Source organism: Sorex fumeus, unplaced genomic scaffold (assembly GCF_029834395.1).
Source record: "Sorex fumeus unplaced genomic scaffold, SorFum_2.1 ptg000054l, whole genome shotgun sequence".
In the NCBI taxonomy this organism is placed as follows: domain Eukaryota; kingdom Metazoa; phylum Chordata; class Mammalia; order Eulipotyphla; family Soricidae; genus Sorex; species Sorex fumeus.
In genome coordinates, this window is record NW_026606111.1 from 39,873,609 (window position 1) to 39,899,435 (window position 25,827).

At 56.0% G+C, this 25,827-nt stretch overlaps 1 protein-coding gene across 1 annotated transcript in view; it reads right to left on the reverse strand.

The window, feature by feature from the left end:
- TBC1D32 (TBC1 domain family member 32) overlaps positions 1–25,827 on the reverse strand; it is a 332,745-nt gene that overhangs the window by 110,013 nt on the left and 196,905 nt on the right. Inside the window, exon 26 of the mRNA XM_056125154.1 lies at positions 25,594–25,719. Coding sequence (XP_055981129.1) covers positions 25,594–25,719 — 126 coding nt within the window. The remainder of the gene's footprint in view (positions 1–25,593; positions 25,720–25,827) is intronic.

Sequence of the window (25,827 nt, forward strand, 5' to 3'; positions counted from 1 at the left end):
ATCAGGTGGGTAGGGGGAAACCAACCGGAAAACGCCCATCATCCCCAGCCACGCCGGCCAGATCCCGCCCCCGAATCCCAGCGCGAAACGGCCTGATCTAGCTCGCGGGACAGGCCTACTACTTCAGGGTCCCCTGCCATCAGGTGGGTAGGGGGAAACCAACCGGGAAACGCCCATGATCCCCAGCCACGCAGGCCTGATCCCGCCCCCGAATCCCAGCGCGAAACGGCCTGATCTAGCTCGCGGGACAGGCCTACTAGTTCCGGGTCCCCTGCCATCAGGTGGGTAGGGGGAAACCAGCCGGGAAACAACCCTGAACCCCAGCCACGCCGGCCAGATCCAGCCCCCGAATCCCAGCGCGAAATGGCCTGATATAGCTCGCGGGACAGGCCTACTAGTTCAGGGTCCCCTGTCATCAGGTGGGTAGTGGGAAACCAGCCAGGAAACGCCCCTGATTCCCAGCCACGCCGGCCAGATCCCGCCCCCGAATCCCAGCGCGAAACGGCCTGATCTAGCTCGCGGGACAGGCCTACTAGTTCAGGGTCCCCTGCCATCAGGTGGGTAGGGGGAAACCAGCCGGGAAACGCCCCTGATCCCCAGCCACGCCGGCCAATTCCCGCCTCCGAATCCCAGCGCGAAACGGCCTGAGCTAGCTCGCGGGACAGGCCTACTAGTTCAGGGTCCCCTGCCATCAGGTGGGTAGGGGGAAACCAGCCGGGAAACGCTCCTGATCCCCAGTCACGCCTCCCCGATTCGCGCCCTCGAATCCCAGAGCGAAACGGCCTGGTCTAGCTCGCGGGACAGGCCTACTAGTTCAGGGTCCCCTGCCTTCAGGTGGGTAGGGGGAACCAACCGGGAAACACCCATGATCCCCAGCCACGCTGACCCGTTCCGCCCCCAAATCCCAGCGCGAAACGGCCTGATCTAGCTCGCGGGACAGGCCTACTAGTTCAGGATCCCCTGCCTTCAGGTGGTAGGGGGAAACCAGTCGGGAAACGCAGCTGATCCCCAGCAAAGCCTGACAAAACCCGCCCCCGAATCCCAGCGCGAAACGGCCTGATCTAGCTCACGGGACAGTCCTACTAATTCAGGGTCCCCTGGCATCAGGTGGGTAGGGGGAAACCAGCAGGGAAACACTCCTGATCCCCAGGTGCGCCTCCCCGATTCACGACGTCGAATCCCAGCGAGAAACGGCCTGATCTAGCTCGCGGGACAGGCCTACTAGTTCAGGGTCCCCTGCCATCAGGTGGTAGGGGGAAACCAGTCGGGAAACGTCCCTGAACCCCAGCCACGCTGACCAGTTCCCGCCCCCGAATCCCAGCGCAAAACGGCCTGATCTAGCTCGCGGGACAGGCCTACTAGTTCAGGGTCTCCTGCCATCAGTTGGGTAGGGGGAAACAAGTCGGGAAACGCCCCTGAACCCCAGCCACGCTGACCCGTTCCGCCCCCAAATCCCAGCGCGAAACGGCCTGATCGAGCTCGCGGGACAGGCCTACTAGTTCAGGATCCCCTGCCTTCAGGTGGTAGGGGGAAACCAGTCGGGAAACGCAGCTGATCCCCAGCAAAGCCTGACAAAACCCGCCCCCGAATCCCAGCGCGAAACGGCCAGATCTAGCTCACGGGACAGTCCTACTAATTCAGGGTCACCTGGCATCAGGTGGGTAGGGGGAAACCAGCCGGGAAACACTCCTGATCCCCAGGTGCGCCTCCCCGATTCACGACGTCGAATCCCAGCGAGAAACGGCCTGATCTAGCTCGCGGGACAGGCCTACTAGTTCAGGGTCCCCTGCCATCAGTTGGGTAGGGGGAAACCAGTCGGGAAACGCCCCTGAACCCCAGCCACGCTGACCCGTTCCGCCCCCAAATCCCAGCGCGAAACGGCCTGATCTAGCTCGCGGGACAGGCCTACTAGTTCAGGATCCCCTGCAATCAGGTGGTAGGGGGAAACCAGTCGGGAAACGCAGCTGATCCCCAGCAAAGCCTGACAAAACCCGCCCCCGAATCCCACCGCGAAACGGCCTGATCTAGCTCACGGGACAGGCCTACTAGTTCAGGGTCCCCTGCCATCAGGTGGGTAGGGGGAAACCAGCCGGGAAACGCCCCTGATCCCCAGCCACGCCGGCCAGATCCCGACCCCGAATCCCAGCGCGAAACGGCCTGGTCTAGCTCGCGGGACAGGCCTACTAGTTCAGGGTCCCCTGCTATCAGGTGGGTAGGGGGAAACCAGCCGGGAAACGCCCCTGATCCCCAGCCACGCTGGCCAGATCCCGACCCCGAATCCCAGCGGGAAACGGCCTGATCTAGCTCGCTGGACAGACCTACTAGTTCAGGATCCCCTGCCATCAGGTGGTAGGGGTAAACCAACCGGGAAACGCTCCTGATCCCCAGTTGCGCCTCCCCGATTCGCGCCCTCGAATCTCAGCGCGAAAAGGCCTGATCTAGCTCGCGGGACAGGCCTACTAGTTCAGGGTCCCCTGCCATCAGGTGGGTAGGGGGAAACCAGCCGGGAAACGCTCCTGATCCCCAGTTGCGCCTCCCCGATTCGCGCCCTCGAATCCCAGCGCGAAAAGGCCTGATCTAGCTCGCGGGACAGGCCTACTAGTTCAGGGTCCCCTGCCATCAGGTGGGTAGGGGGAAACCAACCGGGAAACGCCCATGATCCCCAGCCACGCTGGCCAGATCCCGCCCCCGAATCCCAGCACGAAATGGCCTGATCTAGCTCGCGGGACAGGCCTACTAGTTCAGGGTCCCCTGCCATCAGTTGGGTAGGGGGAAACCAGTCGGGAAACGCCCCTGAACCCCAGCCACGCTGACCAGTTCCCGCCCCCGAATCCCAGCGCGAAACGGCCTGATCTAGCTCGCGGGACAGGCCTACTAGTTCAGGGTCCCCTGCCATCAGTTGGGTAGGGGGAAACCAGTCGGGAAACGCCCCTGAACCCCAGCCACGCTGACCCGTTCCGCCCCCAAATTCCTGCGCGAAACGGCCTGATCTACCTCGCGGGACAGGCCTACTATTTCAGGGTCCCCTGCCATAAGGTGGGTAGGGTGAAACCAGCCGGGAAACTCTCCTGATCCCCAGTTGCGCTGTCCAGATCCCGCCCCCGAATTCCCAGCGCGAAACGGCCTGATCTAGCTCGCGGGACAGGCCTACTAGTTCAGGATCCCCTGCCATCAGGTGGTAGGGGGAAACCAGTCGGGAAACGCCGCTGAGCCCCAGCAAAGCCTGACAGAACCCGCCCCCGAATCCCAGCACGAAACGGCCTGATCTAGCTCACGGGACAGGCCTACTAGTTCAGGGTCCCCTGTCATCAGGTGGGTAGGGGGAAACCAGCCGGGAAACGCTCCTGATCCCCAGTTGCGCCTCCCCGATTCGCGCCCTCGAATCCCAGCGCGAAACGGCCTGGTCTAGCTCGCGGGACAGGCCTACTAGTTCAGGGTCCCCTGCCATCAGGTGGGTAGGGGGAAACCAACCGGGAAACGCCCATGATCCCCAGCCACGCTGGCCAGATCCCGCCCCCGAATCCCAGCGCGAAACAGCCTGATCTAGCTCGCGGGACAGGCCTACTAGTTCAGCGATCCCTGCCATCAGGTGGGTAGGAGGAAACCAGCCGGGAAACGGCCCTGATCCCCAGCCACGCCGGCCAGAACCGGCCCACGTATCCCAGCGCGAAACGGCCTGATCTAGCTCGCGGGACAGGCCTACTAGTTCAGGGTCCCCTGCCATCAGTTGGGTAGGGGGAAACCAGTCCGGAAACGCCCCTGATCCCCAGCCACTCCGGCCAGATCCCGCCCCCGAATCCCAGCGCGAAACGTCCTGATCTAGCTGGCGGGACAGGCCTACTAGTTCAGGGTCCCCTGCCATCAGGTGGGTAGGGGGAAACCAACCGGGAAACGCCCATAATCCCCAGCCACGCCGGCCAGATCCCGCCCCCGAATCCCAGCGCGAAACGGTCTGATCTAGCTCGCGGGACAGGCCTACTAGTTCAGGGTCCCCTGCCATTAGGTGGGTAGGGTGAAACCAGCCGGGAAACGCTCCTGATCCCCAGTCGCGCTGTCCAGATCCCGTCTCCGAACCCCAGAGCAAAACGGCCTGATCTAGCTCGCGGGACAGGCCTACTAGTTCAGGATCCCCTGCCATCAGGTGGTAGGGGGAAACCAGTCGGGAAACGCCGCTGATCCCCAGCAAAGCCTGACAGAACCCGCCCCCGAATCCCAGCGCGAAACAGCCTGATCTAGCTCGCGGGACAGGCCTACTAGTTCAGGGTCCCCTGCCATCAGGTGGGTAGGGGGAAATCAACCGGGAAACGCCCCTGATCCCCAGCCACGCCGGCCAATTCCCGCCCCCGAATCCCAGCGCGAAACGGCCTGATCAAGCTCGCGGGACAGGCCTACTAGTTCAGGGTCCCCTGCCATCAGGTTGGTAGGGGGAAACCAGCCGGGAAACGCTCCTGATCCCCAGTCGCGCCTCCCCGATTCGCGCCCTTGAATCCCAGCGCTAAACGGCCTGGTCTAGCTCGCGGGACAGGCCTACTAGTTCAGGGTCCCCTGCCATCAGGTGGGTAGGGGGAAACCAACAGGGAAACACCCATGATCCCCAGCCACGCCGGCCAAATCCCGCCCCCGAATCCCAGCGCGAAACGGCCTGATCTAGCTTGCGGGACAGGCCTACTAGTTCAGGATCCCCTGCCATCAGGTGGTAGGGGGAAACCAGTCGGGAAACGCCCCTGAAACCCAGCCACGCTGACCAGTTCCCGCCCCCGAATCCCAGCGCGAAACGGCCTGATCTAGCTCGCGGGACAGGCCTACTAGTTCAGGGTCCCCTGCCATCAGTTGGGTAGGGGGAAACAAGTCGGGAAACGCCCCTGAACCCCAGCCACGCTGACCCGTTCCGCCCCCAAATCCCAGCGCGAAACGGCCTGATCGAGCTCGCGGGACAGGCCTACTAGTTCAGGATCCCCTGCCATCAGGTGGTAGGGGGAAACCAGTCGGGAAACGCAGCTGATCCCCAGCAAGCCTGACAAAACCCGCGCCCGAATCCCAGCGCGAAACGGCCTGATCTAGCTCACGGGACAGTCCTACTAATTCAGGGTCCCCTGCCATCAGGTGGGTAGGGGGAAACCAGCCGGGAAACACTCCTGATCCCCAGGTGCGCCACCCCGATTCGCGACGTCGAATCCCAGCGCAAAACGGCCTGATCTATCTCGCGGGACAGGCCTACTAGTTCAGGGTCCCCTGCCATCAGTTGGGTAGGGGGAAACCAGTCGGGAAACGCCCCTGAACCCCAGCCACACTGACCCGTTCCGCCCCCAAATCCCAGCGCGAAACGGCCTGATCTAGCTCGCGGGACAGGCCTACTAGTTCAGGATCCCCTGCCATCAGGTGGTAGGGGGAAACCAGTCGGGAAACGCAGCTGATCCCCAGCAAAGCCTGACAAAACCCGCCCCCGAATCCCTTCGCGAAACGGCCTGATCTAGCTCACGGGACAGGCCTACTAGTTCAGGGTCCCCTGCCATCAGGTGGGTAGGGGGAAACCAGCCGGGAAACGCCCCTGATCCCCAGCCACGCCGGCCAGATCCCGACCCCGAATCCCAGCGCGAAACGGCCTGATCTAGCTTGCGGGACAGGCCTACTAGTTCAGGGTCCCCTGCCATCAGGTGGGTAGGGGGAAACCAGCCGGGAAACGCCCCTGATCCCCAGCCACGCCGGCCAGATCCCGACCCCGAATCCCAGCGGGAAACGGCCTGATCTAGCTCGCTGGACAGACCTACTAGTTCAGGATCCCCTGCCATCAGTTGGGTAGTGGGTAGCCAGTCGGGAAACGCCCCTGAACCCCAGCCACGCTGACCCGTTCCGGCCCCAAATCCCAGCGCGAAACGGCCTGATCTAGCTCGCGGGACAGGCCTACTAGTTCAGGGTCCCCTGCCATCAGATGGGTAGGGGGAAACCTGCCGGGAAACGCTCCTGATCCCCAGTTGCGCCTCCCCGATTCGCGCCCTCGAATCCCAGCGCGAAAAGGCCTGATCTAGCTCGCGGGACAGGCCTACTAGTTCAGGGTCCCCTGCCATCAGGTGGGTAGGGGGAAACCAACCGGGAAACGCCCATGATCCCCAGCCAAGCTGGCCAGATCCTGCCCCCGAATCCCAGCGCGAAACGGCCTGATCTAGCTCGCAGGAAAGGCCTCCTACTTCAGGATCCCCTGCCATCAGGTGGTAGGGGGAAACCAGTCGGGAAACGCCCCGGAACCCCAGCCACGCTGACCAGTTCCCGCCCCCGAATCCCAGAGCGAAACGGCCTGATCTAGCTCGCGAGACAGGCCTACTAGTTCAGGGTCCCCTGCCATCAGTTGGGTAGGGGGAAACCAGTCGGGAAACGCCCCTGAACCCCAGCCACGCTGACCCGTTCCGCCCCCAAATTCCAGCGCGAAACGGACTGATCTACCTCGCGGGAAAGGCCTACTATTTCAGGGTCCCCTACCATAAGGTGGGTAGGGTGAAACCAGCCGGGAATCTCTCCTGATCCCCAGTTGCGCTGTCCAGATCCCGCCCCCGAATCCTAGCGCGAAACGGCCTGATCTAGCTCGCGGGACAGGCCTACTAGTTCAGGGTCCCCTGCCATCAGGTGTGTAGGAGGAAACCAGCCGGGAAACGCCCCTGATCCCCAGCCACTCCGGCCAGATCCCGCCCCCGAATCCCAGCGCGAAACGGCCTGATCTAGCTCGCGGGACAGGCCTACTAATTCAGGGTCCCCTGCCATCAGGTGGGTAGGGGGAAACCAGCCGGGAAACGCCCCTCATCCCCAGCCACCCAGGCCAGTTCCCGCCCCCGAATCCCAGCACGAAACGGCCTGATCTAGCTCGCGGGACAGGCCTACTAGTTCAGGTTCCCCTGCCATCAGGTGGGTAGGGGGAAACGAGCCGGGAAACGCTCCTGATCCCCAGTCGCGCCTCCCCTATTCGCGCCCTCGAATCCCAGCGCGAAACGGCCTGGTCTAGGTCGCGGACAGGCCTACTAGTTCAGGGTCCCCTGCCATCAGGTGGGTAGGGGGAAACCAACCGGGAAGCACCCATGATCCTCAGCCACGCTGACCAGTTCCCGCCCCCGAATCCCAGCGCGAAACGGACTGATCTAGCTCGCGGGACAGGCCTACTAGATCAGGATCCCCTGCCATCAGGTGGTAGGGGGAATCCAGTCAGGAAACGCCCCTGAACCCCAGCCACGCTGACCAGTTCCCGCCCCCGAATCCCAGCGCGAAACGGCCTGATCTAGCTCGCGGGACAGGCCTACTAGTTCAGGGTCCCCTGCCATCAGTTGGGTAGGGGGAAACCAGCCGGGAAACGCTCCTGATCCCCAGTAGCCCCTCCCCGATTTGCGACCTCGAATCCCAGCGCGAAACGGCCTGGTCTAGCTCGCGGGACAGGACTACTAGTTCAGGGTCCCCTGCCATCAGGTGGGTAGGGGGAAACCAACCGGGAAACGCCCATGATCCCCAGCCACGCCGGCTAGATCCCGCCCCCGAATCCCAGCGCGAAACGGCCTGATCTAGCTCGCGGGACAGGCCTACTAGTTCAGGGTCCCCTGCCATTAGGTGGGTAGGGTGAAACCAGCCAGGAAACGCTCCTGATCCCCAGTCGCGCTGTCCAGATCCCGTCTCCGAACCCCAGAGCAAAACGGCCTGATCAAGCTCGCGGGACAGGCCTACTAGTTCAGGGTCCCCTGCCATCAGGTGGGTAGGGGGAAACCAGCCGGGAAACGCTCCTGATCCCCAGTCGCGCCTCCCCGATTCGCGCCCTTGAATCCCAGCGCTAAACGGCCTGGTCTAGCTCGCGGGACAGGCCTACTAGTTCAGGGTCCCCTGCCATCAGGTGGGTAGGGGGAAACCAACAGGGAAACACCCATGATCCCCAGCCATGCTGGCCAAATCCCGCCCCCGAATCCCAGCGCGAAACGGCCTGATCTAGCTCGCGGGACAGGCCTACTAGTTCAGGATCCCCTGCCATCAGGTGGTAGGGGGAAACCAGTCGGGAAACGCCCCTGAACCCCAGCCACGCTGACCAGTTCCCGCCCCCGAATCCCAGCGCGAAACGGCCTGATCTAGCTCGCGGGACAGGCCTACTAGTTCAGGGTCCCCTGCCATCAGTTGGGTAGGGGGAAACCAGCCGGGAAACACCCCTGAACCCCAGCCACACTGACCCGTTCCGCCCCCAAATCCCAGCGCGAAACGGCCTGATCTAGCTCGCGGGACAGGCCTACTAGTTCAGGATCCCCTGCCATCAGGTGGTAGGGGGAAACCAGTCGGGAAACGCAGCTGATCCCCAGCAAAGCCTGACAAAACCTGCCCCCGAATCCCTTCGCGAAACGGCCTGATCTAGCTCGCGGGACAGGCCTACTAGTTCAGGGTCCCCTGCCATCAGTTGGGTAGGGGGAAACCAGTCGGGAAACGCCCCTGAACCCCAGCCACGCTGACCAGTTCCCGCCCCCGAATCCCAGCGCGAAACGGCCTGATCTAGCTCGCGGGACAGGCCTACTAGTTCAGGGTCCCCTGCCATCAGTTGGGTAGGGGGAAACCAGTCGGGAAACGCCCCTGAACCCCAGCCACGCTGACCCGTTCCGCCCCCAAATTCCAGCGCGAAACGGCCTGATCTACCTCGCGGGACAGGCCTACTATTTCAGGGTCCCCTGCCATAAGGTGGGTAGGGTGAAACCAGCCGGGAAACTCTCCTGATCCCCAGTAGCGCTGTCCAGATCCCGCCCCCGAATTCCCAGCGCGAAACGGCCTGATCGAGCTCGCGGGACAGGCCTACTAGTTCAGGATCCCCTGCCATCAGGTGGTAGGGGGAAACCAGTCGGGAAACGCCGCTGAGCCCCAGCAAAGCCTGACAGAACCCGCCCCCGAATCCCAGCACGAAACGGCCTGATCTAGCTCACGGGACAGGCCTACTAGTTCAGGGTCCCCTGTCATCAGGTGGGTAGGGGGAAACCAGCCGGGAAACGCTCCTGATCCCCAGTTGCGCCTCCCCGATTCGCGCCCTCGAATCACAGCGCGAAACGGCCTGGTCTAGCTCGGGGGACAGGCCTACTAGTTCAGGGTCCCCTGCCATCAGGTGGGTAGGGGGAAACCAACCGGGAAACGCCCATGATCCCCAGCCACGCTGGCCAGATCCCGCCCCCGAATCCCAGCGCGAAACAGCCTGAGCTAGCTCGCGGGACAGGCCTACTAGTTCAGCGATCCCTGCCATCAGGTGGGTAGGAGGAAACCAGCCGGGAAACGGCCCTGATCCCCAGCCACGCCGGCCAGAACCGGCCCACGTATCCCAGCGCGAAACGGCCTGATCTAGCTCGCGGGACAGGCCTACTAGTTCAGGGTCCCCTGCCATCAGTTGGGTAGGGGGAAACCAGTCCGGAAACGCCCCTGATCCCCAGCCACTCCGGCCAGATCCCGCCCCCGAATCCCAGCGCGAAACGGCCTGATCTAGCTCGCGGGACAGGCCTACTAGTTCCGGGTCCCCTGCCATCAGGTGGGTAGGGGGAAACCAGCCGGGAAACAACCCTGAACCCCAGCCACGCCGGCCAGATCCAGCCCCCGAATCCCAGCGCGAAATGGCCTGATATAGCTCGCGGGACAGGCCTACTAGTTCAGGGTCCCCTGTCATCAGGTGGGTAGTGGGAAACCAGCCAGGAAACGCCCCTGATTCCCAGCCACGCCGGCCAGATCCCGCCCCCGAATCTCAGCGCGAAACGGCCTGATCTAGCTCGCGGGACAGGCCTACTAGTTCAGGGTCCCCTGCCATCAGGTGGGTAGGGGGAAACCAGCCGGGAAACGCCCCTGATCCCCAGCCACGCCGGCCAATTCCCGCCTCCGAATCCCAGCGCGAAACGGCCTGAGCTAGCTCGCGGGACAGGCCTACTAGTTCAGGGTCCCCTGCCATCAGGTGGGTAGGGGGAAACCAGCCGGGAAACGCTCCTGATCCCCAGTCACGCCTCCCCGATTCGCGCCCTCGAATCCCAGAGCGAAACGGCCTGGTCTAGCTCGCGGGACAGGCCTACTAGTTCAGGGTCCCCTGCCTTCAGGTGGGTAGGGGGAACCAACCGGGAAACACCCATGATCCCCAGCCACGCTGACCAGTTCCCGCCCCCGAATCCCAGCGCGAAACGGCCTGATCTAGCTCGCGGGACAGGCCTACTAGTTCAGGTTCCCCTGCCATCAGGTGGTAGGGGGAAACCAGTCGGGAAACGCCCCTGAACCCCAGCCACGCTGACCAGTTCCCGCCCCCGAATCCCAGCGCGAAACGGCCTGATCTAGCTCGCGGGACAGGCCTACTAGTTCAGGGTCCCCTGCCATCAGTTGGGTAGGGGGAAACAAGTCGGGAAACGCCCCTGAACCCCAGCCACGCTGACCCGTTCCGCCCCCAAATCCCAGCGCGAAACGGCCTGATCGAGCTCGCGGGACAGGCCTACTAGTTCAGGATCCCCTGCCTTCAGGTGGTAGGGGGAAACCAGTCGGGAAACGCAGCTGATCCCCAGCAAAGCCTGGCAAAACCCGCCCCCGAATCCCAGCGCGAAACGGCCTGATCTAGCTCACGGGACAGTCCTACTAATTCAGGGTCCCCTGGCATCAGGTGGGTAGGGGGAAACCAGCCGGGAAACACTCCTGATCCCCAGGTGCGCCTCCCCGATTCACGACGTCGAATCCCAGCGAGATACGGCCTGATCTAGCTCGCGGGACAGGACTACTAGTTCAGGGTCCCCTGCCATCAGGTGGTAGGGGGAAACCAGTCGGGAAACGCCCCTGAACCCCAGCCACGCTGACCAGTTCCCGCCCCCGAATCCCAGCGCAAAACGGCCTGATCTAGCTCGCGGGACAGGCCTACTAGTTCAGGGTCCCCTGCCATCAGTTGGGTAGGGGGAAACAAGTCGGGAAACGCCCCTGAACCCCAGCCACGCTGACCCGTTCCGCCCCCAAATCCCAGCGCGAAACGGCCTGATCGAGCTCGCGGGACAGGCCTACTAGTTCAGGATCCCCTGCCTTCAGGTGGTAGGGGGAAACCAGTCGGGAAACGCAGCTGATCCCCAGCAAAGCCTGACAAAACCCGCCCCCGAATCCCAGCGCGAAACGGCCAGATCTAGCTCACGGGACAGTCCTACTAATTCAGGGTCCCCTGGCATCAGGTGGGTAGGGGGAAACCAGCCGGGAAACACTCCTGATCCCCAGGTGCGCCTCCCCGATTCACGACGTCGAATCGCAGCGAGAAACGGCCTGATCTAGCTCGCGGGACAGGCCTACTAGTTCAGGGTCCCCTGCCATCAGTTGGGTAGGGGGAAACCAGTCGGGAAACGCCCCTGAACCCCAGCCACGCTGACCCGTTCCGCCCCCAAATCCCAGCGCGAAACGGCCTGATCTAGCTCGCGGGACAGGCCTACTAGTTCAGGATCCCCTGCAATCAGGTGGTAGGGGGAAACCAGTCGGGAAACGCAGCTGATCCCCAGCAAAGCCTGACAAAACCCGCCCCCGAATCCCACCGCGAAACGGCCTGATCTAGCTCACGGGACAGGCCTACTAGTTCAGGGTCCCCTGCCATCAGGTGGGTAGGGGGAAACCAGCCGGGAAACGCCCCTGATCCCCAGCCACGCCGGCCAGATCCCGACCCCGAATCCCAGCGCGAAACGGCCTGATCTAGCTCGCGGGACAGGCCTACTAGTTCAGGGTCCCCTGCTATCAGGTGGGTAGGGGGAAACCAGCCGGGAAACGCCCCTGATCCCCAGCCACGCTGGCCAGATCCCGACCCCGAATCCCAGCGGGAAACGGCCTGATCTAGCTCGCGGGACAGGCCTACTAGTTCAGGATCCCCTGCAATCAGGTGGTAGGGGGAAACCAGTCGGGAAACGCAGCTGATCCCCAGCAAAGCCTGACAAAACCCGCCCCCGAATCCCACCGCGAAACGGCCTGATCTAGCTCACGGGACAGGCCTACTAGTTCAGGGTCCCCTGCCATCAGGTGGTAGGGGTAAACCAACCGGGAAACGCTCCTGATCCCCAGTTGCGCCTCCCCGATTCGCGCCCTCGAATCCCAGCGCGAAAAGGCCTGATCTAGCTCGCGGGACAGGCCTACTAGTTCAGGGTCCCCTGCCATCAGGTAGGTAGGGGGAAACCAGCCGGGAAACGCTCCTGATCCCCAGTTGCGCCTCCCCGATTCGCGCCCTCGAATCCCAGCGCGAAAAGGCCTGATCTAGCTCGCGGGACAGGCCTACTAGTTCAGGGTCCCCTGCCATCAGGTGGGTAGGGGGAAACCAACCGGGAAACGCCCATGATCCCCAGCCACGCTGGCCAGATCCCGCCCCCGAATCCCAGCACGAAACGGCCTGATCTAGCTCGCGGGACAGGCCTACTAGTTCAGGGTCCCCTGCCATCAGTTGGGTAGGGGGAAACCAGTCGGGAAACGCCCCTGAACCCCAGCCACGCTGACCAGTTCCCGCCCCCGAATCCCAGCGCGAAACGGCCTGATCTAGCTCGCGGGACAGGCCTACTAGTTCAGGGTCCCCTGCCATCAGTTGGGTAGGGGGAAACCAGTCGGGAAACGCCCCTGAACCCCAGCCACGCTGACCCGTTCCGCCCCCAAATTCCAGCGCGAAACGGCCTGATCTACCTCGCGGGACAGGCCTACTATTTCAGGGTCCCCTGCCATAAGGTGGGTAGGGTGAAACCAGCCGGGAAACTCTCCTGATCCCCAGTTGCGCTGTCCAGATCCCGCCCCCGAATTCCCAGCGCGAAACGGCCTGATCTAGCTCGCGGGACAGGCCTACTAGTTCAGGATCCCCTGCCATCAGGTGGTAGGGGGAAACCAGTCGGGAAACGCCGCTGAGCCCCAGCAAAGCCTGACAGAACCCGCCCCCGAATCCCAGCACGAAACGGCCTGATCTAGCTCACGGGACAGGCCTACTAGTTCAGGGTCCCCTGTCATCAGGTGGGTAGGGGGAAACCAGCCAGGAAACGCTCCTGATCCCCAGTTGCGCCTCCCCGATTCGCGCCCTCGAATCCCAGCGCGAAACGGCCTGGTCTAGCTCGCGGGACAGGCCTACTAGTTCAGGGTCCCCTGCCATCAGGTGGGTAGGGGGAAACCAACCGGGAAACGCCCATGATCCCCAGCCACGCTGGCCAGATCCCGCCCCCGAATCCCAGCGCGAAACAGCCTGATCTAGCTCGCGGGACAGGCCTACTAGTTCAGCGATCCCTGCCATCAGGTGGGTAGGAGGAAACCAGCCGGGAAACGGCCCTGATCCCCAGCCACGCCGGCCAGAACCGGCCCACGTATCCCAGCGCGAAACGGCCTGATCTAGCTCGCGGGACAGGCCTACTAGTTCAGGGTCCCCTGCCATCAGTTGGGTAGGGGGAAACCAGTCCGGAAACGCCCCTGATCCCCAGCCACTCCGGCCAGATCCCGCCCCCGAATCCCAGCGCAAAATGGCCTGATCTAGCTGGCGGGACAGGCCTACTAGTTCAGGGTCCCCTGCCATCAGGTGGGTAGGGGGAAACCAGCCGGGAAACGCCACTGATGCCCAGCCACGCCGGCCAGATCCCGCCCCCGAATCCCAGCGCAAAATGGCCTGATCTAGCTCGCGGGACAGGCCTACTAGTTCAGGGTCCCCTGCCATCAGGTGGGTAGGGGGAAACCAGCCGGGAAACGCCCATGATCCCCAGCCACAACGGCCACATCCCGCCCCCGAATCCCAGCGCGAAACGGCCTGATCCAGCTCGCGGGACAGGCCTACTAGTTTAGGATCCCCTGCCATAAGGTGGGTAGGGGGAAACCAGCCGGGAAATGCCTCTGATCCCCAGCCACGCCGGCCACATCCCGCCCCCGAATCCCAGCGCGAAACGGCCTGATCTAGCTCGCGGGACAGGCCTACTAGTTCAGGATCCCCTGCCATCAGGTGGGTAGGGGGAAACCAGCCACGAAACGGCCCTGATGCCCAGCCACGCCGGCCAGATCCCGCCCCCGAATCCTATCGCGAAACCGCCTGATCTAGCTCGCGGGACAGGCCTACTAGTTCAGGGTCCCCTGCCATCAGGTGGTAGGAGGAAACCAGTCGGGAAACGCCGCTGATCCCCAGCAAAGACTGCCAGAACCCGCCCCCGAATCCCAGCGCGAAACGGCCTGATCTAGCTCGCGGTACCGGCCTACTAGTTCAGGGTCCCCTGCCATCAGGTGGGTAGGGGGAAACCAGCCGGGAAACGCTCCTGATCCCCAATCGCGCCTCCCCGATTCGCGCCCTCGAATCCCAGCGCGAAACGGCCTGGTCTAGCTCGCGGGACAGGCCTACTAGTTCAGGGTCCCCTGCCATCAGGTGGGTAGGGGGAAACCAGCCGGGAAACGCCCATGATCCCCTGCCAAGCTGGCCAGATCCCGCCCCCGAATCCCAGCGCGAAACGTCCTGATCTAGCTCGCGGGACAGGCCTACTAGTTCAGGGTCCCCTACCATCAGGTGGGTAGGGGGAAACCAGCCGGGAAATGCCCCTGATCACAGCTACGCCGGCCAGAACCCGGCCCCGTATCCCAGCGCGAAACGGCCTGATCTAGCTCGCGGGACAGGCCTACTAGTTCAGGGACCCCTGCCATCAGTTTGGTAGGGGGAAACCAGTCGGGAAACGCCCCTGAACCCCAGCCACGCCGACCAGTTCCCGCCACCGAATCCCAGCGCGAAACGGCCTGATCTAGCTCGCGGGACAGGCCTACTAGTTCAGGGTCCCCTGACATTAGGTGGGTAGGGCGAAACCAGCCGGGAAATGCTCCTGATCCCCAGTCGCGCTGGCCAGATCCCGCCCCCGAATCCCAGCGCGAAACGGCCTGATCTAGCTCGCGGGACAGGCCGACTAGTTCAGGGTCCCCTGACATCAGGTGGGTAGGGGGAAACCAGCCGGGAAACGCTCCTGATCCCCATTCGCGCCTCCCCAATTCGTGCCCTCGAATCCCAGCGCGAAACGGCCTGGTCTAGCTCGCGGGACAGGCCTACTAGTTCAGGGTCCCCTGCCATCAGGTGGGTGGGGGGAAACCAGCCGGGAAACGCCCTTGATCCCCAGCCATGCCGGCCAGATCCCGCCCCCGAATCCCAGCGCGAAACGGCCTGATCTAGCTCGCGGGACAGGCCTACTAGTTCAGGGTCCCCTGCTATCAGGTGGGTAGGGGGAAACCAGCCGGGAAATGCCACTGATCCCCAGCCACGCCGGCCAGATCCCGCACCCAAATCCCAGCGCGAAACGGCCTGATCTAACTCGCGGGACAGGCCTTATTAGTTCAGGATCCCCTGCCATCTGGTGGGTAGGGGGAAACCTGGCGGGAAACGGCCCTGATACCCAGCCACGCCGGTCAGATCCCGCCCCCGAATCCCAGCGCGAAACGGCCTGATCTAGCTCGCGGGACAGGCCTACTAGTTCAGGGTCCCCTGCCATCAGGTGGTAGGGGGAAACCAGCCAGGAAACGCCGCTGATCCCCTGCAAAGCCTGCCATTACCCGCCCCCGAATCCCAGTGCGAAACGGCCTGATCTAGCTCGCGGGACAGGCCTACTAGTTCAGGGTCCCTGCCATCAGGTGGGTAGGGGGAAACCAGCCGGGAAACGCCCTTGATCCCCAGCCACGCTGGCCAAATCCCGCCCCCGAATCCCAGCGCAAAACGGCCTGATCTAGCTCGCTGGACAGGCCTACTAGTTCAGGGTCCCCTGACATTAGGTGGGTAGGGGAAAACCAGCCGGGAAATGCCCCTGATCCCCAGCCACGCCGGCAAGATCCCGCCCCCGAATCCCAGCGCGAAACCGCCTGATCTAGCTCGCGGGACAGGCCTACTAGTTCAGGGTCCCCTGTCATTAGGTGGGTAGTGCGAAACCAGCCGGGAAATGCTCCTGATCCCCAGTCGCGCTGGCCAGATCCCGCCCCCGAATCCCAGCGCGAAACGGCCTGATCTAGCTCGCGGGACAGGCCTACTAGTTCAGGGTCCCCTGACATCAGGTGGGTAGGGGGAAACCAGCCGGGAAACGCTCCTGATCCCCATTCGCGCCTCCCCGATTCGCGCCCTCGAATCCCAGCGCGAAACGGCCTGGTCTAGCTCGCGGGACAGGCCTACTAGTTCAGGGTCCCCTGCCATCCGGTGGGTGGGGGGAAACCCACCGGGAAACGCCTTTGATCCCCAGCCATGCCGGCCAGATCCCGCCCCCGAATCCCAGCGCGAAACGGCCTGATCTAGCTCGCGGGACAGGCCTACTATTTCAGGGTCCCCTGCTATCAGGTGGGTAGGGGGAAACCAGCCGGGAAATGCCCCTGATCCCCAGCCACGCCGGCCAGATCCCGCCCCCGAATCCCAGCGCGAAACGGCCTGATCTAGCTCGCGGGACATGCCTTACTTGTTCAGGATCCCCTGCCATCAGGTGGTTAGGGGGAAACCAGGTGGGAAACGGCCCTGATGCCCAGCCACGCTGGCCAGATCCCGCCCCCGAATCCCAGCGCGAAACGGCCTGATCTAGCTCGCGGGACAGGCCTCCTAGTTCAGGGTCCCTTGCCATCAGGTGGGTAGGGGGAAACAAGTCGGGAAACGCCGCTGATCCCCAGCCACGCCGGCCAGATCCCGCCCCCGAATCCCAGCGCGAACCGGCCTGACCTAGCTCGAGGGACAGGCCTACTAGTTCAGGGTCCCCTGCCATCAGGTGGGTATGGGGAAACCAGCCCGGATACGCCCCTGATCCCCAGCCACGCCGGCCAGATCCCGCCCCCGAATTCCTGCGCGAAACGGCCTGATCTAGCTCGCGGGACAGGCCTACTAGTTCAGGATCCCCTGCCATCAGGTGGGTAGGGGGAAACCAGCCGGTAAACGCCCCTGATCACCCGCCACGCCGGCCAGAACCCGCCCCCGTATCCCAGCGCGAAACTGACTGATCTAGCTCGCGGGACAGGCCTACTAGTTCAGGGTCCCCTGCCATCAGTTGGGTATGGGGAAAGCAGTCGGGAAACGCCCCTGAACCACATCCACGCCGGCCAGTTCCCGCCCCCGAATCCCAGCGCGAAACGGCCTGATCTACCTCGCGGGACAGACCTACTAGTTCAGGGTCCCCTGCCATCAGGTGGGTAGGGGGAAACCAGCCGGGAAACGCTCCTGATCCCCAGTCGCGCTGGCCAGATCCAGCCCCCGAATCCCAGCGCGAAACGGCCTGATCTAGCTCGCGGGACAGGCCTACTAGTTCAGGGTCCCCTGCCATCCGGTGGGTAGGGGGAAACCAGCCGGGAAATGCTCCTGATCCCCAGTCTAGCCCATGAATCCCAGCGCAAAACGGCCAGGTCTAGCTCGCGGTACTGGCCTACTAGTTTAGGGGCCCTTGCGATCAGGTGGGTAGGGGGAAACCAGCCGGCAAAAGCTCCTGATCCCCAGCCACGCCTCCCCGAATCCCGGCCCGAAGCCCAGAGCGAATTGGCCTGCTCTAGGTCGCGGGACAGGCCTACTAGATTAGGGTACCCTGGCATCGGGTGGGTAGTATGATTCCAACAGGAAACGCTCCTGATCCCCAGTCAATCTGCTAAGATTCCTCCCCCGAATCCCAGCGCGAAACGGCCTGGTCTAGCTCGCGGGACAGGCCTACTAGTTCAGGGTCACCTGCCATCAGGTGGGTAGGGGGAAACCAGCCGGGAAGTGCTCCTGATCCCCAGCCGCGCTGCCACGATTTCCATCCCCGAAGTCCAGCGCGAAATGGCCTGGTCTAGCTCGCAGGACAGGCCTACTAGTTCAGGGGCCCCTGCCATCAGGTGGGTAGGGGGAGCCCAGCCAGTAAACGCTCCTGATCCTCAGCCACGCCTTCCCTATTCCCGCCCCCTAAGCCCAGCGCGAAAACAGCCTGTTCTAGCTCGCGGGACAGGCCTACCAGTTCTGTGGCCCTTCCCCTCCAGGTGGGTAGGTGGAGCCCTGCTGGGAAACGCTCCTTATCCCCAGCCAAGCCACTCAGATTCCTGCCCCCGAATCCCAGTGCGAAACAGCCTGGTCAAGCTCACGGGACAGGCCTACCAGTTCAGGGGCCCCTGCCATCAGGTGGGTAGGGGGAGCCCAGCCGGGAATGCTCCTGATCCCCAGCCGCGCCTCCCCGATTTCCGCCCCCGAAGCCCATTGCTGAACGGCCTGGTCCAGCTCACGGGACAGCCCTACAAGTTCAGCGGCCCCTCCCCTCCAGGTGGGTAGGGGGAGCCTAGCCAGAAAATGCTACTTATCTCCAGCCGCAACGCCCCGATTCCTGCTCCTGAAGTCCTGCGCGAAACGGCCTGGTCTAGCTCGCGGGACTGGCCCACCACTTCAACGGCCCCTCCCCTCCCAGTGGAAATTGATCAACATAATCCATCATATCAACAAAAGAAAAGATAAAAACCATATGATCATATCAATAGATGCAGAGAAAGCATTTGACAAGATCCAGCATCCCTTTCTGATGAAAACCCTAGCCAAAATGGGTATAGAGGGGACTTTCCTCAACATAGTTAAAGCCATCTACCACAAGCCTACAGCAGCAACAGCCTCAATGGGGAAAAAATGAGAGCCTTCCCTCTAAGATCAGGGATGAGACAAGGATGCCCACTCTCTCCACTTCTGTTCAATATAGTACTGGAAATACTTGCTATAGCAATTAGGCAAGAAAAAGATATTAAGGGCATTCAGGTAGGAAAGGAAGAAATCAAGCTCTCACTATTCGCAGATGATACAATACTATACTTAAAGAACCCAATAACCTCCACGAAAAACTCTTAGAAGTAATAGACTTGTATAGTAAGGTTGCAGACTATAAAATCAATACCCAAAAGTCCATGGCTTTCCTATACGCAAACAGTGTGAGAGAGGAAAGCTACATGAAAAAATCAATCCCGTTCACAATTGTGCCCCAGAAAATCAAGTACCTAGGAATCAGCTTAACTAAGGAAGTAAAGGACCTGTACAAAGAAAACTACAAAAGGCTACTTCAGGAAATAAAAGAGGACATGAGGAAATGGAAAGATATCCCCTGCTCATGGGTCAGGAGACTTAACATTGACAAAATGTCAATACTACCAAAAGCACTGTATTAATTCAATGCAGTCTCTATAAGGATATCCATGACATTCTTCAAAGAAATGGAGCAAACACTCCTGAAATTTATATGGAAAAATAAGCCCCCGCAAATAGCTAAAGCGAATTCTTGGGGGAAAAAATGGGATGAATCAACCTCCCTAACTTCAAACTCTACTACAAGGCAGTAATAATTAAAACAGCATGGTACTGGAACAAAGGCAGAACTGCAGACCAATGGAACAGGGTTGAATACACTGACATCTCCCCTCAATCATATGATCATCTAATCTTTGATAAAGGTGCAAGTAATGTGAAGTGGAGTAAGGAAGGCCTCTTTAACAAATTGTGCTGGCATCACTGGACGGCTACATGCAAAATAATGGGCTCAGAACTCTGCCTATCACCATGTACAAAAGTAAGATCAAAATGGATTAAAGACCTCAACATCAGACCAGACACCATAAGGTACACTGAAGACAAAGTTGGCAAAACTTTGTCTCCATGACATTGAGGCTAATGGTATCTTCAAATATGCCACGCCACTGACCGAGCAAGTGAAAACAGAGATAAATAAATGGGACTATCTTAAACTAAGAAGCTTCTGCACCTCCAAAGAAACAGTGACCAAAATACAAAGACAGTCTACAGAATGGGAAAGGATATTCGCCGAATACACATCTGACAAGGGGTTGATATGCAGAATATACAAAATACTGGTTGAACTCCACAAGAAGAAAACATCCAACCCCATCAAAAAAATGGGACAATGAAATGAACAGAAACTTTCTCAAAGAAGAAATCCGAATGGCAAAAAAGCACATGAGAAAATGCTCTACATCATTAATCATCAGGGAGATGCAGATCAAAACCACATCTCACACCTCAGAGACTGGCCCACATTCAAAAGAACAAAAGCAACCAATGCTGGCGTGGATGTGGCGAGAAAGGGACACTCCTTCACTGTTTGTGGGAATGCCGACTAGTTCAGCCCTTTTGGAAAACAGTATGGACGTTTCTCAAAAAATTAGAAATTGAGCTCCCATTTGACCCAGCAATACCACTCCTGGGAATATATCCCAGAGAGGCAAAAATGTGTAGTCGAAGTGACACCTGCACTTGTTTGTTCATTGCAGAACTCTTTACAATAGCCAGAAACTGGAAGAAACCTGAATGCCCAAGAACAGATGACTGGTTAAAGAAACTTTGGTACATCTACACAATGGAGTACTATGTAGCTCTTAGAAAAGATGAAGTCATGAAATTTACATACAAGTGGTACAATATGGAAAGTATCATGCTAAGCGAAATGAGTCAGAAAGAGAGGGATAGACATAGAAAGATTGCATTCATTTGGGGGATATAAAGTAACAAAATATGAGATAAATACCCAAGAATAGCTGAGATCAGCACCAGGAGGATTACTCCATAGCTTAGAGGCCATCCGGGCATTCTAGGGGAAAGGGCAGCTCAGATAGAGAAGGGAGCACCAAATAAAGGGTGTTTGGTGGATCCTCCCAGGAGGGGAGATGCATGTTGAAAGTAGACTATGGACTGAACATGTTTGCCACTCAATGCCTCTTTTGCAGACCACAACACCCAAAAGAAGAGAGACAACAAAAGGGAATGCCCTGCCACAGAGGCAGGATGGGAGGGGGCAGTGGGGGGGGGGAGGGATATTATCCATGGTGGTGGAAAATGGGCACTGGTGGAGGGATGGGTATTTGATCATTGCATAACCGAAACCCAAGCACAAAAATTTGTAAACCTACAACTGTACCTCACAGTGTTTCACTAAAAAAAAAAAAAAGAGAAAATTATCACTAATTAGTCTATACCATCTTATCATTATTCACAGATACAGGAAAAAAAACTGTGTGAAAACCAAAACCAGGATCAATGAATAGCTCACTTCCCTTTCAAAATCAAGACACACTTTATGTATTTTATATACACTGCAACTAATGACTTCTGTTCAAAATTAAGCTTGCCACGGGATTAGTGAGAAGAAGGATAGAGAGGCAGAGCATACAAAATTCAGAGTAGCATATGACAGCTACCAAATGTTGGATGTATGTGATTACATATTTGTCAAAATGTAGAGAATGTGTATCAGGAGTAAACAGTACTGATAACAAACGCTTGTTACTGGAATACAAATTAAGAACTCCACATTAGTTGGGAGATCAGGTAGACAGGATGTGACACAAGGGTAGGCAGGGGTATGGTGGGCACCTTGGTGGGGGCGAGTGGGGGTGAGGAAACTGCACACTGAAACATAAATGTCAGCTCCATTGGAAATATGTTATCTTAACTATAATACATGTTTTAAAGAGTAAGCACTGTTGTAAACTACAGGCTTTGCATAGAATAATGTCAATGTAGGTTTTTGATTCTAGTAAATATAGTAATTTAATTGTAGCACTGTCCTCCCGTTGCTCATCGATTTGCTCGAGTGGGCCCAGTAATGTCTCCGTTGTGAGACTTGTTGTTACTGTGTTTGGCATATAGAATATGTCACAGGTAGCCTGCCAGGCTTTGCTGTGTGGGCGGGCGAGATACCCTCGATAGCTTGCTGGGCTCTCCAAGAGGGGTGGAGGAATTGAACTCAGGTCAGCCAAGTTGGCCATGCGCAAGGCCAACGCCCTACCGCTGTGCTATTGCTCTAGCCCCCGTAATTTAATGTGGGCTATTAATAGTGGGGAAGATACTGGGTATGTGTAGGAACAAAATCTATATGAGAAATCTGTACCTTCACATTTTTTAGCCATAAATCTAAAATTTCCCTAAAAGTTTGGGTTGGAGCAAAATATAAAGCAGGTTGGATGCCTGCCTTGCACGGGGTTAGCCAGGTTCAATCCCCAGCACTCTTAAGGTCACCTGAGCACTGCCAGGAATGATCTCTGAGTGCAGAGACAGAAGAAAGCCCTGAGATCACCAACTGTGTAATGCAAAATGAATTACAGGGGATAAAGTAAATGAAATTTTTCTAAAAACAAAATTTATTCACTAAATAGAAAGTTGAGAGAACTTTTTTCTATCAATGAATACATAATTTTAAGTATTTATAAAAATAAGCTTTCTCTATCTGAGAAATAAAAAAATGATTCTCATATTGCCACATTTTAAAAATGCAATACGGGGGCTGGAGCAATAGCACAGCGGGGAGGGCATTTGCCTTGCACACGGCCAACCCGGGTTTGATTCCCAGCATCCCATATGGTCCCCTGAGTGCCACCAGGCATGATTCCTGAGCGCAGAGCCAGGAGTAACCCCTGTGCATCGCTGGGTGTGACCCAAAAAGTGGAAAAAAATGCAATAGAACTTGCACATATTACAAAATGAACATAACCAGGTGGACTGATATGTAATCCAGAATATTTTGTGAAGCAAAGAAATACAGGACAAAGGAACTGTTACGCTTAGACATTTAGCAAATAAGTTATAGTCATCTTTCAACACTGTGTCCTAGTTATATACAGAATATTGGCTCTGGACTTTAACTTGACTCATTCCTGGCAGTGCTCAGGTGACCTTAAGAGTGCTGGGGATTGAACCTGGCTAACCCCGTGCAAGGCAGGCATCCAACCTGCTTTATATTTTGCTCCAACCCAATAATCTGGACTTGAACAGATTATTGTTATTTCCAGTTTATTTTATGAATATAATTTATGTAGAGAAATGCAAACTCAAATAGGAATAAAAGTCTTTTCAGTAATTGTATGTCGGACATGGTATATCATTTATATCTTGTAATCTTTTAACAGTCTAAGATAAAAATAAAATATTTTTATTCATTGAACTCTATTCTTATTCTAATTTTATAGTGAAATAAGATGTGCATTCAATATTATGAGATTCAATATAGCTGAGGATAAGAAAGGTTGCCAGCTCTGTAGACTATGTAAGTTTATAGTTTTGTTATTCAGATTATTTTACATTATTTTGGCATGCATAAATATAATTTCTAAACCTATAAAAACCTTTGAAAAACTGTTTCTTGTACAAATCAAAATATTAACAATAGCCCCTAGATTAGTATTTAAAGTTCTGTGTAGTTGCTTAAAATTTAATATTATCTCTTAACATTAAAAGTTTTTCAGAAAGAACAATGTCCTGAAGAATTTTAGATACAATAAATATAAAACTAATGGTAGATAATAAGATGTACAGTACATGTTATTAAAAACAATTACATATAGAAAGTCCATTTAAAATAAAAATGTGTGTTTGAAACTGCAACCAAAATCATACATTTGCTTCATTTTAAGCATTGGTTAATGGGAAAAGTGATTAAGTTAATAGGAAAAATCTCAGAATACTGCTAGGAAATTCATCAAATCCTATGCTCAGAATTAGATTTAGTGGTCAGACAGACAACTAAACACACCAGTGAATCGAGAAATCTTCATCATGTCTATTAAAGAGCTAACTAATAATAGGATTTGATTAGTTAGAAGACACTAGGCACCAGATAACTGCAGATTCTCTGAAACACATTTTATTTTGTTAGTACTGATCCTGAAATTAAAAAAATAATGCTACTAGAATCAATATACGAGACTATTAGAAATTATTATAAGCTTCATATGCCAAAATGGCATCAATAAATTAACCAAATGATTCTGAGAGTCTACCGGGTACAATACATTCTTTCTGCTCAGAAAACACTATACAAACAGCACCATCATTTCAAAATATTTGAGAAGTAGGATATCGTTATGGAACAGTGGTTCCCACATTAATAGAGGTTATCTATACGTGGTACTTCAATCTGAGGTTCCAATTTCTCCAGCATATCTCTCTAACCAACCATAATTATCGCTGAACTGCCTAAGTTCTGGAGTAGTTATTTAACTCGGTATGACCAACTGCCTAAGTATAGTCAATTCATTGAAAATTCTATTATCTTTATAGAAGATATAATAAATCAACATATCATTTATTGATTTTATATTAACCAGTGTAATTAATTTATGCCATGAAACTTTTGTTTGTTTTTAGGCCGTGCCTTGTAGTGCTCCTAGGCTACTCCTAGCTCAGGGCCTGAAAATTGCTCCCAGCAGCACCTAGGGGACAATGCATTGCTGTACAGCAAACAGAGGTTTCTTGCATACAAAACTTTATCCAGCCCTCTAGATAGCTCTCAATCCCCATAAATCATTTAACTTAAAAAAAAACTCAAGGACAAACTACCCAGAAATTAAACTACAGAATAATAAAGATTTTATTATTTTAAATGGCATATTATGAGTTTATAAAAATATATAAGAAGTTTTTTAAACCATATTTCTCCCTTTATGAGGCTACGATATTAATAAACCATAGCACTGTAGCACTGTTCTCCCATTGTTCATCGATTTGCTTGAGCAGGCACCAGTAACGTCTCCATTGTGAGACTTGTTATTATTTTTAGCATATCAAATATGCCATGGGCACCTTGTCAGGCTCTGTTGTGCGGGCGGGATACTCTCAGTATCTTGCCAGGCTCTCCGAGAGGGACAGAGGAATCAAACCTGGGTTGGCCATGTGCAAGGCAGATGCCCTACTTGCTGTTCTATCGTTCCAGCCCAACTGACTGGAGAATACAAGCTAATAATAATAATAATAATAATAATAATAATAATAATGGAATACTTACGAATCTGAACTGATCCAAAAGCTAAAAAGAAAAAATTAATAAGCCCTACCCAAGCCAGGTGCAAAATGCCAAAATGTCTGTCTATTTCAGACAAAACAGCCCTTTCCTTAATCGTCTGCACTGGTGGAAAAGACAGAAACTCCAGCAAAGGGCATCTGGCTGCAAAGAGATGACAGTTCCAACTAACTCTGAGGCGGGGGATTTGGGGTGGGGGGGGGTCTGGTGGGGGTATCTAGCTGCAGAGAGGAGACAGCCCAGTCAGCCCTGAGTGGGGTGGGAATAAAACATAAAAATCAAAATTTATCATATTTGTATGCTAAAAAGAGGGCATGAATTTCCTGCTGAGAAAAATAAAAGCAGATTGTTCAGGGCTACTTGGACATTGACTGCTCTCTCTCTCTCTTGGCATAGGCTTCACCGTAGGTGATTCCAAAATTAGGACAGATCGATGTTTACATACATGCAAATTTTATCTTAGATTTACTTTTTAAAATTTATTTTGAATACTTTTAACACTTCTAGTATAGGAGATCACAAGATCACTTATTGCATCATACCTTCTTTTCACATAAATTACAACCAGGTTTTCTTAATGTTCTAATTTAGATTCTTAATTTAAATTTTAAAAACTGTATAATGATAAATTCACAGGAATTGCAAATACAGCACAGAGGAAAAGAGCTCCCGTAATTATTTTTCATATAGGGCTGGTTCTGCTGATAACAAATTGATGATCTAAGAATATCTTGATATCCTCAAATTCTACTAAAGTCTGTTTTCAATGCATTTAGAACAAATTAAAAATTTTCCTCTTTCAACACAGAGTGATGTTATGTCACTTCTTTTTACTAAATTACCATATCAAAAATCCACAGAAGTTAAACAACACACTTACCACCTCCACTGATTATATCAGGCTTGGTCTTCATCAATTCACAAAATTGTTTTCGACAATTTTCTGTCCATTCAGTTTGTTTATCAGGCATTTTGGAGTGCAATAAAAAATTCCCAAGATCATTGTCTAGTAAGAGAGGTGAAATATTATAATAAACCAACTAGATACACTGAAAAGAAACATTAATGTCATGTCAACAAAAATTCCAGAAAATACGCTAACTATATGATTTTC